The sequence below is a fragment of the Doryrhamphus excisus genome, chromosome 3 (assembly GCF_030265055.1).
Source record: "Doryrhamphus excisus isolate RoL2022-K1 chromosome 3, RoL_Dexc_1.0, whole genome shotgun sequence".
Lineage (NCBI taxonomy): Eukaryota > Metazoa > Chordata > Actinopteri > Syngnathiformes > Syngnathidae > Doryrhamphus > Doryrhamphus excisus.
In genome coordinates this window covers 10,138,144-10,152,535 of record NC_080468.1, presented here as the reverse complement: position 1 = coordinate 10,152,535, position 14,392 = coordinate 10,138,144, and the positions used below count along the sequence as shown (strand labels likewise).

The following is a 14,392-nucleotide window of genomic DNA, read 5'->3' as shown; positions in this document are numbered from 1 at the left end:
TGCTGGAGCCTATCCCAGCTGACTGGTTGCCAGCCAATCACAGGGCACATATAGACAGACAACCATTCACACTCACATTCATACCTATGGACAATTTGGAGTGGCCAATTAACCTAGCATGTTTTTGGAATGTGGGAGGAAACCGGAATACCCGGAGAAAACCCACGCATGCACGGGGAGAACATGCAAACTCCACACAGAGATGGCCGAGGGTGGAATTGAACCCTGGTTTCCTAGCTGTGAGGTCTGCGTGCTAACCACTCGACCGCCGTGCCACCCATTTAGGTTTTTTCTCCCTTAATAATAAAAAAGTTTCATTTAAAAACTGCATTTTTGTTCAGAAAAACATACAAAAAAAATATGAAATCCGAAAGGGGACAAATTAAAGTGTATTCCTAAATTGGCATCTTGAATAATACTCAAGTAAAAGCAACCAACAGTAAAAGAATCATCTCATTAGCTCTGACTCAAGAGCTCCTAGAACGACATGTTCCATTAGCGTCGACACACACAAAATACATTCTCGCAAACACAGATATTCACCCGATGGCTTGGTTGCCATAGCAACACTAGTCTCAGGGTGACTGTAATCAAGATGCCTCACACGACACACACAAAGAGCGCATGACACTGCCGTTACAACACAAACCTTTTTTATTTTATTACATCATTTTCAAGGCCAAATCACAAAGAGATAAGGAAAGAGACACTTTCTTGTCGCCAACTGGAAGGGCCCCTCTCTGCTCCCCCCCACACACAAAGAAAAAAAGTCATCAAGATATTATTGAATATACACAGAAAAAAAACTTGGACAAATCCCTCTCCAGTAATTGACATTCCACTGTAAAAAATAATAGTGAGGAATGGGGCTGGATTTGTGACGTCACATTCGTAGGAGCCCTGGAATACGAGCTCACGTGTGTCAGAAGGCAACAAGCCGCTTTGAGTCAGGCAGAGGAAGAGCAGCAAAACAGCACAGTAAGCTACGGACTTCTCAGCGGTATGGTAAAAAAAAAAAAAAAAACATGCTAAATATCTACAAGCAGAATTTGCATTCCAGGCAGCGATGGGAGGGGAGGAGTGCTGACGTCTGAACAGAATAGATTGGGAGGGGTGGGAGTAAGAGAAAAAAAAAAAAAAAGTGTCCCCATACAGAAAAATATGCTCATTATTATCACCACAAAGCTACAGTAGTTATGAATGTACATTACTTTAAATATGAAATCGGCAGAACCGTTTTATATACACTTTCACACACACACAAACCTGTTATTAAGGTACAGAAATGTTACTGGCAATCTGTAAAAGATTAGCATTCAATTTTATTAATTATTTATTTCCGAATGTTTTGAACTCCTGTTTCCATGCCAGTGTTGTAGTGAGTGAAAGTAGAGTGGCCGTAGGACCTCTACTGGTTGCGGCCGAGTAGCACACTCCATTTAACTTCCAACTACTTCAAAACATCCACAATAGACAAATAGACTTCTTATTCAATTCAGTCCATCGCTACTTTCCACCCTAAAATACAACACGAGTTAGCACGACCGTCACACAAGCCTACAGTGTCGCTCTACCATCCTCCATCTCTTATTACACCGCTAGAAAACTGGCTTTGAAAAGAAGTTTTGTTACCTTCCTAAGTAATGTTTAAAATTTGTGTATAAATATTGCACATTTGTTTGTATTTGTATTTTGTATTCACAAGTAAAAACAAAACATATCTAAGCCTGAGAAGAAGTAAAATATGGAGTTGTTGTACAAAAAAAGGAACTGTGAGGCAAAAAAAAAAGGAAAGGCAAACTAACTTGTTTTCCTTGGAGAAAGCCATTCAGCGCTTAGGTCATTTATTGTTTACATAAACCCCGACATTGTGTATGATAACCAGGCGACCATAAGCTTGTATATGAGTTGCATCCCAACAAAGCGCACAAATGCAACCTGTCAGGGTGCTCATGACAAACGGAAGGTAACGTGGGAAGTTTGATAGGAGACAAGCGTGCTATATTCAAGAGTAAAAGAATGGCGGGCAAATCATATAAAGAGGAAGATAACGTAGGAAGTAGTAACCGCAACCGTATCATGATGACTGAACCATAGTATGTAACTCGCCAATGGGAGGTAACAGTAAATTTGATGGGAGGAACAAAATGATCAACATGAGGTAGGGCAACTTTTTAAATATACCAACCAACCAACCAACAAGACGCAACTTCAGCTCCTCAGATTGGAGATCAGCGCAAATTGGAGACAAAGGTGTAAAAAAAACTAAACAAAACCAACCTAACGCCACAAAGCCTGAGACCACAACTGAGGAGGCCGAAGACAAATCAGTAAACACACACTCAAGTAAACAAACTTTGGGACAAGCGTCAACTATCCAGCCCTGGCATTTGATCTTTTAGTGGAGTGTCTTAGTCATTTAGGGGAGGAAAAATACAAAACACAAAAGCAGAAAATGGTGAATAAAAAAAATACGAATATAATTAAATTAATAAAAAAAACAAACATTACACGCTCAATCTCTCATGGCTTTGTAACACTTTCCTCATACAAAAAAAAGAGAATAAGAAGCAACCAAGGAACACAGAAAAAAACAACAAGCAATCCCCACATACCAGCCTGAACGTTACTCATTACAAAAGATCCTTGTGATGTTTTACAATCTGCCCTGTTAGTTAGTTATTAGTAAAATAGATCATTCACATATGATCACAATCAGGCCAATATTGAACAAGAACCTTGAAACTTGCATATTGGTGATTCCAATCATGGAGCATTAATAAAAAAAACAAAGAAACCCAGATTGAGCTTTTTAAAGCACAGGAGGGATCCCGGTATAAGGCAGCACTCATGCGCCACCATTTGTTCGCCTATTGAGTTTTTAGGTTGTACCAGCGGGGGGCGGTTCCAGGGAGCAGAGGATGGCGGCTGACGCCGATCCACGTACGTATAAACCTCACATTTGATTCACTTCATGCAGAAGTTCGTATTAGGCCCTGGTCGCCATGGCGACTCTGAGAGCTCAGCACATTGATAGGAGTGGACTCGGGAGTGTGAGTCACTGGTTGGGTGGAAGGTAGAAGGGACAGCGAGGCTGGATTTCTTTATGTATTGATCATTGCTGGCCACTGGAAAGCAGAGCAGGTGGGGTTGTTTTGTGTGTCCGTGTGAATGTTGACTGTATTTTAATCATAATGCTTCCCCTCCAGATCCTTCCAGCAACCTCAGATATACTTGGTGTTTATTGTGTGTGCTATTTTCCTCCATACATCCTCTCAATGTCTTCTTGGTAGTGTGTTTTGAGCTCCTTGCGTTTTAGTTTGAATGCATCGGTGACCAGGCCAGTCTCTGGTGTCCAAGGCTCGGCGCTCAGACGGACTTTCATGGGGATCTCGAATCGCTCCAGTTTTGCTGTGCGATGGAGAGCGTGGAAGTTCAGCCACCATGACATGCAAGAGTGAGTTTAAAAACATACGTGAAGAATATAAGTGAACGCCTTACATGAAATAGCGGCCTCTGTGATGACGCGGAGGACTTCCTTCTCCATCACGGGGTTGTTGCAGATCTCCTCCCATGTGCCTCGCACCTGCATCCGCTCTGCCAGCGCCAGGAGCTGTTTCTGGTTGGGTACCACGAAGCTGATCACGTAGGACTGATCGCTACAAACAAAACACAGAGAAAGTCACTAAAAACATCGGCACAATAATAGCAGGGCTCTACATTTAAAAACCAAAATGACTTGCCCATGGGGAATCCTTAAGGTGAGAACTACTTGCCCCAAGTAAAATGAAAAGACTGCCATAATGATATCATCTCATTTTTGTGGCATCACATGAGAATCTCAAATAAAGATGAAATGATTATCATTTCTTGTGGTTGTTTTCCTACATAGATCATGACGTTGCATGGAAATCTGGATTGTCAAGAGACTTTTAGAAGTTGTGCACCACAATGAAACATTATTGAATAGACACATTTGTGTACTAGTAAAGTGTTTTTAATCCAGAAAAAAATGCTCAATGGTCAAACAATAATTTGTGAAGCAAAGGTGAGAAAAATCCACAGAGAAATGGAAGCGCTAGATTTTGTAGCTTGTGCAAAATCAGCACTTGGTATTGGATCTAATCGGTGGTGTTTCATTGTGACCACTTCAAATTGTCACAGCAATGTGATTCACTCACCTGTGCCATCATTTGATTTGCTGCCGCTAATAAAATACTTGTTTAGGAGGCACTGGTTCATCACTTTTTGCTCTTTTCCTTCACAAGTTGTTGAAGAATTAGACCATGTTGGCAGGGACGCCATGATAGATGTTTTCCTAGTCAAACCATCACTGATTGGTTGATCGCCAACAAGAACGGGTGTGGGTAAAACGCGGACCGCGGTCTAAATAAAGGATTCTGATTGGTCCATTTCAAGATTTGCAAGGATTGGTTTGCAAATTACCACCGGAATTACGCAGTCCGTGTTTTACCAACACCCAACAAGAACCGCTTTTAAAAAAACTCTTGGCAGTATGGCATGCCAAAGTACACTTGCCCCACGGGAATATCACTGATTGGATTTACTTGCCCCAATTTTGTTTTAACTTGCCCCGGGCCATCGGTACATCGTTATTGTCCAGCCCTGAATAGTAGTCTTTCTTGGATGGACTTTACCTGTTAGCGTAGGCACAGATGTTGTCTATGAGCGAGCAGTTCTTCAGAACGGCCTCGACTTTTCCTAGAGAGACATACTCGCCGGCCTGCAGTTTCACCAGGTCCTTTTTGCGATCTAAGGAAGACAAACATTAATAGGAATAGTAGTAATATGAGTATATAGTATGCTGAGACAGTAAGTTGGAATGTAAAAAAAATATTTGTGTTATAAAAAAAACATGAAACTTCATCCATCCATCCATCCATCCAACAGAGATGCTGACCATCCACAACATACTGTAGTTTCTCACCGATAATCTTGAGGCATCCATCGGAGTGGAACTCTCCAATGTCCCCAGTGCAGAACCACCGTTGGCCTTTCGCGTCCACAAAAAAGTCCTCGCAGTTCTTGGCTTCGTTTTTATAGTAACCCATTGTCACGTTGGGCCCGCCGATCAAGATTTCACCACGTGGGTTGGGCTTGTCTGTGCTGTAGTAGCCGCCTATGGATGCACAAGGCTGCACCGTCAAAACCAGACGACCTGTCACACATCGACTCACTCTATTCTGGACTCACCCTCTTCCCAATCTTTGAGCATGATCTCTGAGCAAACCAGAGGCGCTCCGACTCGCCCGGTGCTGTAGTCCCAAACTGTAACACCTCAGCGTTAAAAAGCTATCAATGACATCACTCACTGCTAAAAAGGTGTTTTTGCCCTCACCCTCGCTGATGGTTCCTGCTCCACAGGTTTCTGTCAGACCGTAGCCTTGCCCCACAGGGCAGCAGAGACAGATGTTCATGAAGCGCTGCGTGGCGGCCGACAGTGGAGCTCCGCCAGAGAGAAGCACTCGTGTGTTGCCACCCAGCAGTGCACGGACCCGCTTGAACACCAGACTAAAACAAGAAAAGAATGTATTTCAGTCTTCATTTTATAGATATTCAGTGTATTCAGTGCTTGTAGCTAAGCTTTATATGGGAAAATAGATATAATATATTATTCATACACACAATCAAATGAATTGTACATTTAGAAGAAACTAATTTACTATTGTTGACTTATTTGAGAATAATGAGTTTGCTTTTGCTGCAGCTTCTTCTTGTGTCAAGAATGCATCACCTGTCACAAAGAGGCGTGCTATAGCCCTTCGAGATCTGCTCCATCTTGTAGTTGTACGCCAGCACAAAGAGCGTCTTCTGGAATTTGCTCATACCCTCCACCTTCGTCATCACGTTCTTATAAATACGGTCCATTATTTCCTGTCGATGAGAAAAAAGGCTATTAATTAAATTTAACACTTTACAGACCACAAATGTTGTTTAAGGACTCACTGGTACAGCAGCCATGAGCGTAGGTCGTAACACACTGGTGTCCCCTTTACTGCCCTTTTTTATTTTGGTGGACTGCAACAAGGAAACATTATTGTCCCATGATTGTGAATGTACCATCAAACAGCAAAATCTGCTCAGCTGTTTGCAGGCGGTGGCCACTGACCTGGTCGGCAAGAGTCTGAGGGGAGGAATAGCCGATGCGACAGCCATGAGAGATGCACACAAGCTCTGCACTGAGCTCTAAAACGTGAGCCAATGGCAGGTAGCCAATGTAGGTGTCTGTTTCACTGCCAACGCATTCACAACAGCTGTTTAGTTTCCACACTTTGCACAGAGTATGACACTTGTTGATTTTTAGCAAATGGTGGCCTCTACTCTAATGCAGTGATTTTCAACCACTGTGCCGCGGCACACTAGTGTACCTTGAGAAACCGTCAGGTGTGCCGTGAGGAATTATCCAATATCACTTTTTATAATTAACATTTATTAATCATCATTTGCAAATATTATGTCAATAGCCATTATGTCAATAGTATACATGGACCTAAATATTCCAATTCACTTTGGTTTATTTGCTCAAACGGAAAGAATTGAACAGGGATGGAATATTCCTTTAACCAATCCGATTGAGGTATCTTGTACCCGCTCAAACGGAAAGTTGTCAGGGTGCCTTCTTCTTCCTGGTGTTTTTCTTCTTCTGTTGTTTATTGGCGGTTGGCAAGCAGCTTTCGTATGCATTACCACCATCTGTGAAACAGAATCTAAACCCTTCTATACGCCATTCACAAGTGCAGTTTTATTAAAAAACAAAATATGTATCTATATAAAACATGTCCTGAGTTTAATTATAAAATATTAGCAAGATTGAATTTGATCTTTTCCTATTTAAATTGATCCCGGGTGCGTTCTTTCAGCGCATGCTCAGATATGACGTAACACGCAGATCCAGACGTTCTTCACTTTTAAAAATGGAGGCCAGCAATCGGCACTGGACTAAGCAAAGTTTGTTTTGGATTCAAACTAAATTTCAAGACTGGACAGACGAAAAACTGGCAATACGGAGTTATTCCAAGAAGTGAAAGAAAAACTTGGGGAAGCCGGTATCACGTAATGTTGATGTACGTTTTACTGGGCATGCCCTATTGACTATTCTGGTTGATTTTCACGGCGCATGTAGACAAGAGATTGGAATATTCCTTTCCATGGATACCATTGTTTCCCGAAAGGTCATTGGGAAAGAGAAAAAGTGGTGATGTAAAAACGTGGCTACTGTGGAGTGTCTGTGGTGTAAAGACTGGCAGAGCAATGTAATATTGGTCCGTGTGGCAACACCTACCTTGTTCCTCCCATAGACTTATTGATGCACGTGTGAGGTCGTGGTGACATTTTGGAACATTTTTGGTTAGTGGTGTGCCACAAGATTTTTCCAATGTAAAAAACGTGCCGTGGCTCAAAAAAGGTCGAAAATCACTGCTCTAATGTACACCACTGTTCAATTAACAGCAGACTTGAAATTGGTGCCTCTTTTGGACATACGTGTATTTACTTGAGGTATACTCACTTGTGTTGCCTGCTATTTAGACAAAAGACTACGTCAGTAACCATTTGAAAGAAGGGTTTTGTGAGTTTTGAATGGCTGCCACAGGGGCGCTGTAATCATGTGATTCCTCCGAAGGGGGCCCAAGATCACCATGCCCCTAATAGAGGCCTGAGCCTATTTTCATTTCTTGTACGTCAATACTTTTGTCTTTTCACTTGTTTTAGCACATTTAATAGTGTGACTCCCAGTCATTAGGGTTTACCTTGTAGATCAGAGCACTACCCAGTGAAGCTTCAGCATAAACTGAGTAGAGGAAAGTCTCAGAGGAGTTTGGTCAATTTAGTATATGCATACTTGAGGTTGGGGATTCGCTCCGCCATCCCGGTGATGCCAGCAATGATGTTGCCGTGGGAGATCATCACACCCTTGGGGATGCCCGTGGAGCCGCTGGTGTACATGATGACGGCAATGTCTGAAGACTGTGGTTGTCTGCAGTCTGTTGCTACTGCGGATGGGATGGCAGATGAAGGTTAGACAACAGCTGACCACAGGTGGGGGTGTGTTTACATATGACAGGAAGCCATTTCTTTCACTTAAATTTTCCCTTCATTAATTCAGAGGCGGGCTGCACGGTGTTCTCGTGGTTAGCACAAAGACCCAAGTTCAATTCCACCCATGACCATCTCTGTGTTTGCATGTTCTCCCCGTGCATGCGTGGGTTTTCTCCAGGGTACTCCGGTTTCCTCCCACATTCCAAAAACATGCTAGGTTAATTGGCCACTCCAAATTGTCCATAGGTATGAATGTGAGTGTGAATGGTTGTTTGTCTATATGTGCCCTGTGATTGGCTGGCCACCATTCCAGGGTCTCTCGCCCGAAGACAGCTGGGATAGGCTCCAGCACCCCCGCGGCCCTCGTGAGGATAAGCGGTAGAAAATCAATGAATGAATGAATAATTCAGATGCAACGTGTTTTTTTGTGCTTCCCATCACTCCAATTCCACATCAGCTTTAAGCCGCAGTGTACTTCCAGTACGCTGGCAAAATTAGAAACCTTTTTAATCCGGTTGTGCAAACACTCACAGTTTTCAGGCTTGGATCCCATCTCTCTCACAGCATCCATGCTGTGGACCGTGATGCCTCTGGGGATGTCCTGCCAACTGGACAGTTTCTTATCAACCACAATGACGTACCGCAGCCTCGGAACATCACAAAGAATTGCCTGGTAGGAGTGGACAGGGACAAAGTTACGAATAAAAAAAAAACAAATTGGGATTGATTGCATCTACACTGCTTTTCACTCAGGTACCTTGAGACGGCCCTGCAGCAGATCTTTACTAGTGATGATGTGAGTGACCTCTGTCTCGTTCAGACCATGGGCGATGGCCGTGGGTCCAAGTGTGGCATACAGTGTGACGACTGTCAAATAAAAGGAAAACAAAGTGAGTCATTAACATCCAGAGTTGAAATATAGTATTTCCTCTTTTATAACGGTTGATGTGTTCCACAACCACCCGTGATAAGTGAATTTGGTAATTTATAAATGAAATATTTTCATAGTTAAGAGCATAAAAAACTTGTTTACCACCTTAAATTATGATTATTACCATTATTGAAAACCTCTACACATGAAATAACAAACCTATAGTCACCTTTACACTCATACACTCATAAAGCGGCCATTTAAAACGTACATGCTTGCATGTCTTGCTGTAAATGTGTTACCTATGGGGCTGAATGATGGGACCAGTATAGAATACTACATGTCATTCACAACGTCTCTGGATGACACTTCTGAATGCCTTATATATTTATTTGAGTTCATTTTTCAGTTTAGTGTATGAATGTATGTTTGGTGGTGGTCGGAGAAGCCGTAGGTGCGAATTGGCAGCCATGTTTCCATGTATCCCAGGGCAGCTGTGACTACAGATGTAACTTACTGTCACCAGTATGTGATCAAGGAGTGAATGAATAATGGATTAATGCTTAATTTAGGCAAAAATGTTAAATTTGCTTCGATATGCATAAAAAAATAAAAAAACTGGAAGATTTATTAATGAATATATTTTTGATGAGAGACGACTGTACATCTCTTTCGTCGTGTCACTCACGTTGGAAATTGTACATGAAGCAGGCCTGAGCTGCCACAATCCACTCAGCTCTGGTCTCACAGAAGATGGCGATCTTGCACTTCGGCCTCTGGCCGAGAGACGCGAGCCCGCTGCCGAATGTCCTGGCCGCCTGGTAGGTCTCCTTATATGACAGCCAGTTATAGTTCCCGAGAATGACCTACACATAAAGCAAAGGCGCTTTAGCTTGATGCTGGAGTGTGTATCACAACTGGATAGCCTGATGTCATCATAATATTTTGTTTAGGGTGAATAATGGTTAACAAGTCATTTAAAGTTGAAGCATAGCAAAGCTGATGTAATGACTGTATGTGTATTTCTCTACATTTATATATTGAATCATTGCAGGCATTCATCTCATGTGGAAGGTAAGTGAAGTTTCAGCTGGTGAAATTGTGCCACCCACAGGCTCTTACAGATATTGCACCAACAACATGCTGCCCAAAACTGCTTCTGTTGAAGCACTTATAAACCCTCCATGGATTTTCTATGATGTTTATCCTCATTAGGCTCTGGCGAGAGGTGGGGTACATCCTGGACTTCTAGTTAAATTCAATTGCATATAAAAGTTGGAAATCCTTAGCAAATATGAATTACGGTGACAAAGTGTATGGTGAATACATGCCATACAAAAACATAGCGGTCAAACCATTCATTGTGCGAGACTTCAGATCAGTGAGGATCTTAACTCTGAAAGTGTGATGATAACCATAGAGCTGGAAATGGCGTTTATTGCATTGTAGGAGGTGGCACAGATGTCTGTGTCCTATGCTGCTCACTATAGTGAGTATAGAACTTATTTGTAAGTGTTATTTTATAGCAGTTAACTTTATTTTACACTTGTATGACACTGGAGAACAAAAAGTGCAATGCATGACCACTACACACCCATCTTGATCATCAAATGGTAATTATTGTTGTTGATCAGACATATTTCTACACTTGTATGACAGTTAAGAATGTTAAATGTACAGTTTAGTAGTATGACAAAAATTCATAGGAACAGTTGTCAACTGTTGCCCCCATGGAATGATGTATGTTTGGACTTGTAAGGTTCCATAGTATGTAGCTTCATGCTCACCTTCTTAAAGACTTTCCCATTGGGTTGGAGCTCATCCTCCTCGCTCAGCACCTCCCTGGTGCCCAGACAGTCCCTCTGGGGAAACTTCTTAACAGCATACTCAAACATTTTATCCAGGGTATCCACCCCAGGATGCAGCCATGCCACCAGGTTCTCATGGCTGTTAATGGCTCTGTACGGCCCGGCTGGATGCCCGCTAACTGACCGCGCTTTGATGCGGCATGCCCGCTCCAGGTTGGAACCGGCCCCGGAGAAGAAATACCAGGGTATGAAGGTGATCACTGAGTAGACCCAGACCACTGAGCGGAAGACCTGTAGTAGCAGGGGGTTGATGTCCTCCTTTAATTTCATCTCTCCTGAGGAAAAAAAAAGTCACTGCAGAAGATGACTAGAATATTTCCGTCAAAAATATGTCTTGCAGCTCCGGCTTGGGTTGCTTTCTGCAGCGATTCAACCAGACCTGCAACACAGAAACATGAAGCTTAGAAAACACAGCCTGCCTCAGCAAAACTGAACAACAGCAAATATGATCCTGCAGACAATGGTAATAGAATCCTCTACAGCCATCTTGGCCTATTCTTAGCTCATTTTCTCTGTCAGCAATTCTTATCTTGGCAGATCTGGTGCACAGCTGCACAGACCATATAGAGAACAAACATTTTTGGGTGGTCAGCGGCAACAAAACTAATATTTGAGATCTAATAAATGTTAAACTTTGGTACAAAACCAACACTCTGTTTGTTTAAATGCTTTTTGAACAATAGATAGGCCCTTGACAATTAACAATTAAAATGCTAAGTGAAACTACTTGCTATACCGTACTTATTATTGCACCTAATAACGCTTTAGTGCAATGCAAACTGAAGAAAAGGTACCAACTTGTCCCAAGGTTCAAACATCACATGGAAGATGTCCTATAGCAGGCTAGTAAGAATGTGGAGAAGAATCTAACACTGTACAATGAAAAGGGTTGGGCCAAGGCAACAAATCCAAACTAAATAGTGCTCTATAATAATAATTATAACAATAATTCTTATGTGGCAGCTATTAATACAAACAAGTATATGTCTCTGAACATTACAATGTTTTGATAAACAGTCCAAATTGGGGGCTTTCAAAGTGTGATTTCAGGGGAGGCACAGCAGCTTGAGAAAAATAATCACTTTTCTAACCTACTAAGTAGCTTAAGCTATTTCAAAGGGAAATTATGTTTAGGCAGTAGTTTGAGTAATTTAATATAGTCGAGAAAAACATTTTTTGAGGGAAAGGGAGGTGTTATACAGAAGATCTAGTCGAGGCAAATATAAGACGTTCTTCCACTCGGTCTTCTACAACTTAGCAAAGCTAACCAATGCTCCACTATGCTACCGGAAATTAAGTCGTGTTGATCATATATTGATTACTTTGGCCTTGAGAGCGACGGGTGACACTTGAAGAGCACGCCACACAACAGATAAGCCATTTGCACACATTTGAAACGTTTGATAATATTGAAGAATGTGTTACAGCACCGTTTTCATTCATTAGTTGCTACGACGACAACAAACGTAGCCTGAGGCTACATTATTATAGCTTGAAAGCTGCAGGACTCCATGCGAGCAGTTAGCACGCAGCTTGCATACACGCTAGCCCAAGGGGAAGCTAATGTTTATCGATTTACAATCACATTCACTGTAGCTGCTGATGCGATACAAATATGTTAACTGCTCATAATTAAACCACCTCTTTATGGGACTGTTGGTTGCATTTTGGCAGAGCAACTAGCATAAATACGGTATGCCGCGCGCGTTAGCATCCCGATTGCTAACAATCAGCTCAACATCTGCAAAGCTTTCAATACATTCTCACCTCAGCCGCTATGCCTGCGCTTCTTGCCGGATCGTATCAGGTATTGTTACCCGTCAAAACAAAGCGCTGACATTATTTTGGCAACGTCTAAAAGCGCTGTGTGTTTGTGTTTCAAGTTAATATTTCAAGTATTTTACAAAAGAGTATAAAATTGGGTAAAATGGTTCATTTTCGTGTCACCCGGGTAGCGTTTACCAGCCCGGAAGTGAACGAGTGACGTCGGACCATTGCGCGGCTTGTGATTGGACGAGTGTCGGTGGCGCGTGCTTGGGGCTGCGGGAGACGTCAGTTGGGTTACTATCGGTCAACACTGACTGGAAATAAAACCTCAAATTGAGATCCACGAGTGTATTTACTCGCACATGAAAATCTAAAATAACACATTTTGCGCGTATTATGTAGTAAGACATGTATAAAATTAAAACAAAAGCAGTTGATTTTGGTGTAATCGTTTTTTTTTAAACAACATAAAGCCAATGTTTTTCTTTGGTCAGCCCATGCTAAGTGCTAACTGATAAAAGTACTGTCTTGTACTGTCTTCCATGGTGACATGCTAACTTTCCACTTCGCTTGAAGCATTATAAACCCACCCTCATCCTGCTCTAACTTTGCAAGCCTTGTCAGCTAATAATAGCAATTCAGCAAAGTTTAGCTCTTGATGTTAGCTACCGGTGAATGTCTAGCCTAGCATGACTACACAATGACAACACTGTGCATGCTCTACAGCAGGGGTCTCAAACACGCGGGCCAAATGTGGCCCGCAGGACACTAGTTTGAGGCCCCCGCCTTGATATGAAAGTTTAATGTTAGTGCGGCCCGCGCAAGTTTGATATGGATGCTGTATGGTATCATGTACCCAGAAAAAATAATTATGTTTGATTAATGTTCATGTTAAAGGTTAAATAACTGTTAATAGTTATCCCCCCTATCCGTGTGGAAGTGGTAAGTTTTTGGCTATTTAAGTTTAAAGGAAATAACTTGAAGGCTACCGTTTAGGTCGCTAGCTCTCTAGTTTGCAAGTTAGCATGTGTCTCAAGACCCTGCAGTTGCGCAATATGTTGTAAATCAGGGGTGCTCATTAAGTCGATCACGAGCTACCGGTCGATCGCGGAGGTGGTACTGGTCGATCGCTGGTCGATCGCGGCACTTGATTGATATACAGGGCAGCCATTCAGATGACAACTGAATGTTGCCCTTCGGGCGACCAATCAAATCAAACGACGTCTTTAAGTGCAGCAGAACTTACGATGTCAGCCTATCATCCATCCCCGTTACTTGATTGACATACAGGACAACCAGTCAGATGACAACTGAATTTTGACCTTTAGGTCACTGCTCATGCGTAAACAACGATGCAAAGTGCTAAGCTAGTCGGCGAATTGCGAGATTTTAAGCCCTCGCTAAAGTTTATGGTCACTAAAATGAGTGAAGGAGCTGGACCAAGTAAAAAGGCAAAAACTGGACCAAGTAAAAAGGCAAAAACTGGACCAAGTAAAAAGGCAAAAAACATATCACTTCCATACGGATATGGAATATTATACGGATATTATGATACGGATATTATCCATGACTGATAAACATTTGGAAGTGTGCTTGAGGCTGGCTATCAGCAGCTACTGTCCGGACTATGCATCCCTGGCTGGTTCAATTCAGTGCAAGTCATCAAAGTAAACTCAGGTAATTACAAAAAATGTTAATAGTTAATTATGTGTGTTTTGCAATATTGGCTCATTTGGTTATGTAAGGTACATCAACATACATTGTACGTACAAATAATCCTCAATACATTTGAAAATAAATAGATGTTTTGCATTTTTGTAGTGGGTAG

At 42.1% G+C, this 14,392-nt stretch overlaps 1 protein-coding gene across 1 annotated transcript; it reads right to left on the bottom strand.

Annotated features, from left to right (window-relative positions):
- Positions 1–2,461: 2,461 nt before the first annotated feature.
- On the bottom strand, positions 2,462–12,801 carry acsl3b (acyl-CoA synthetase long chain family member 3b). Its single transcript, XM_058068385.1, has 15 exons — positions 12,565–12,801; positions 10,717–11,176; positions 9,618–9,795; positions 8,816–8,925; positions 8,590–8,728; positions 7,862–8,012; positions 6,131–6,254; positions 5,968–6,039; positions 5,756–5,895; positions 5,360–5,532; positions 5,215–5,289; positions 4,949–5,140; positions 4,659–4,773; positions 3,502–3,659; positions 2,462–3,411 (listed from the first exon to the last, which is right to left on the bottom strand). Exons 2-15 carry the CDS (start codon positions 11,065–11,067, stop codon positions 3,254–3,256), a joined length of 2,136 nt encoding a protein of 711 aa, XP_057924368.1. The 5' UTR covers positions 11,068–11,176; positions 12,565–12,801; the 3' UTR covers positions 2,462–3,253.
- Between the last annotated feature and the right edge of the window lie 1,591 nt (positions 12,802–14,392).

Coding starts and splice junctions, on each gene's coding strand:
- acsl3b (XM_058068385.1), bottom strand. CDS start 11,067: ATGAAATTAAAGGAGGACATCAACCCCCTGCTACTACAGGTCTTCCGC. Junction 5,290..5,359: donor AGCAGGAACCATCAGCGAGG/GTGAGGGCAAAA, acceptor GAGGTGTTACAG/TTTGGGACTACAGCACCGGG. Junction 4,774..4,948: donor TGGATGCCTCAAGATTATCG/GTGAGAAACTAC, acceptor TGTCTTCCTTAG/ATCGCAAAAAGGACCTGGTG.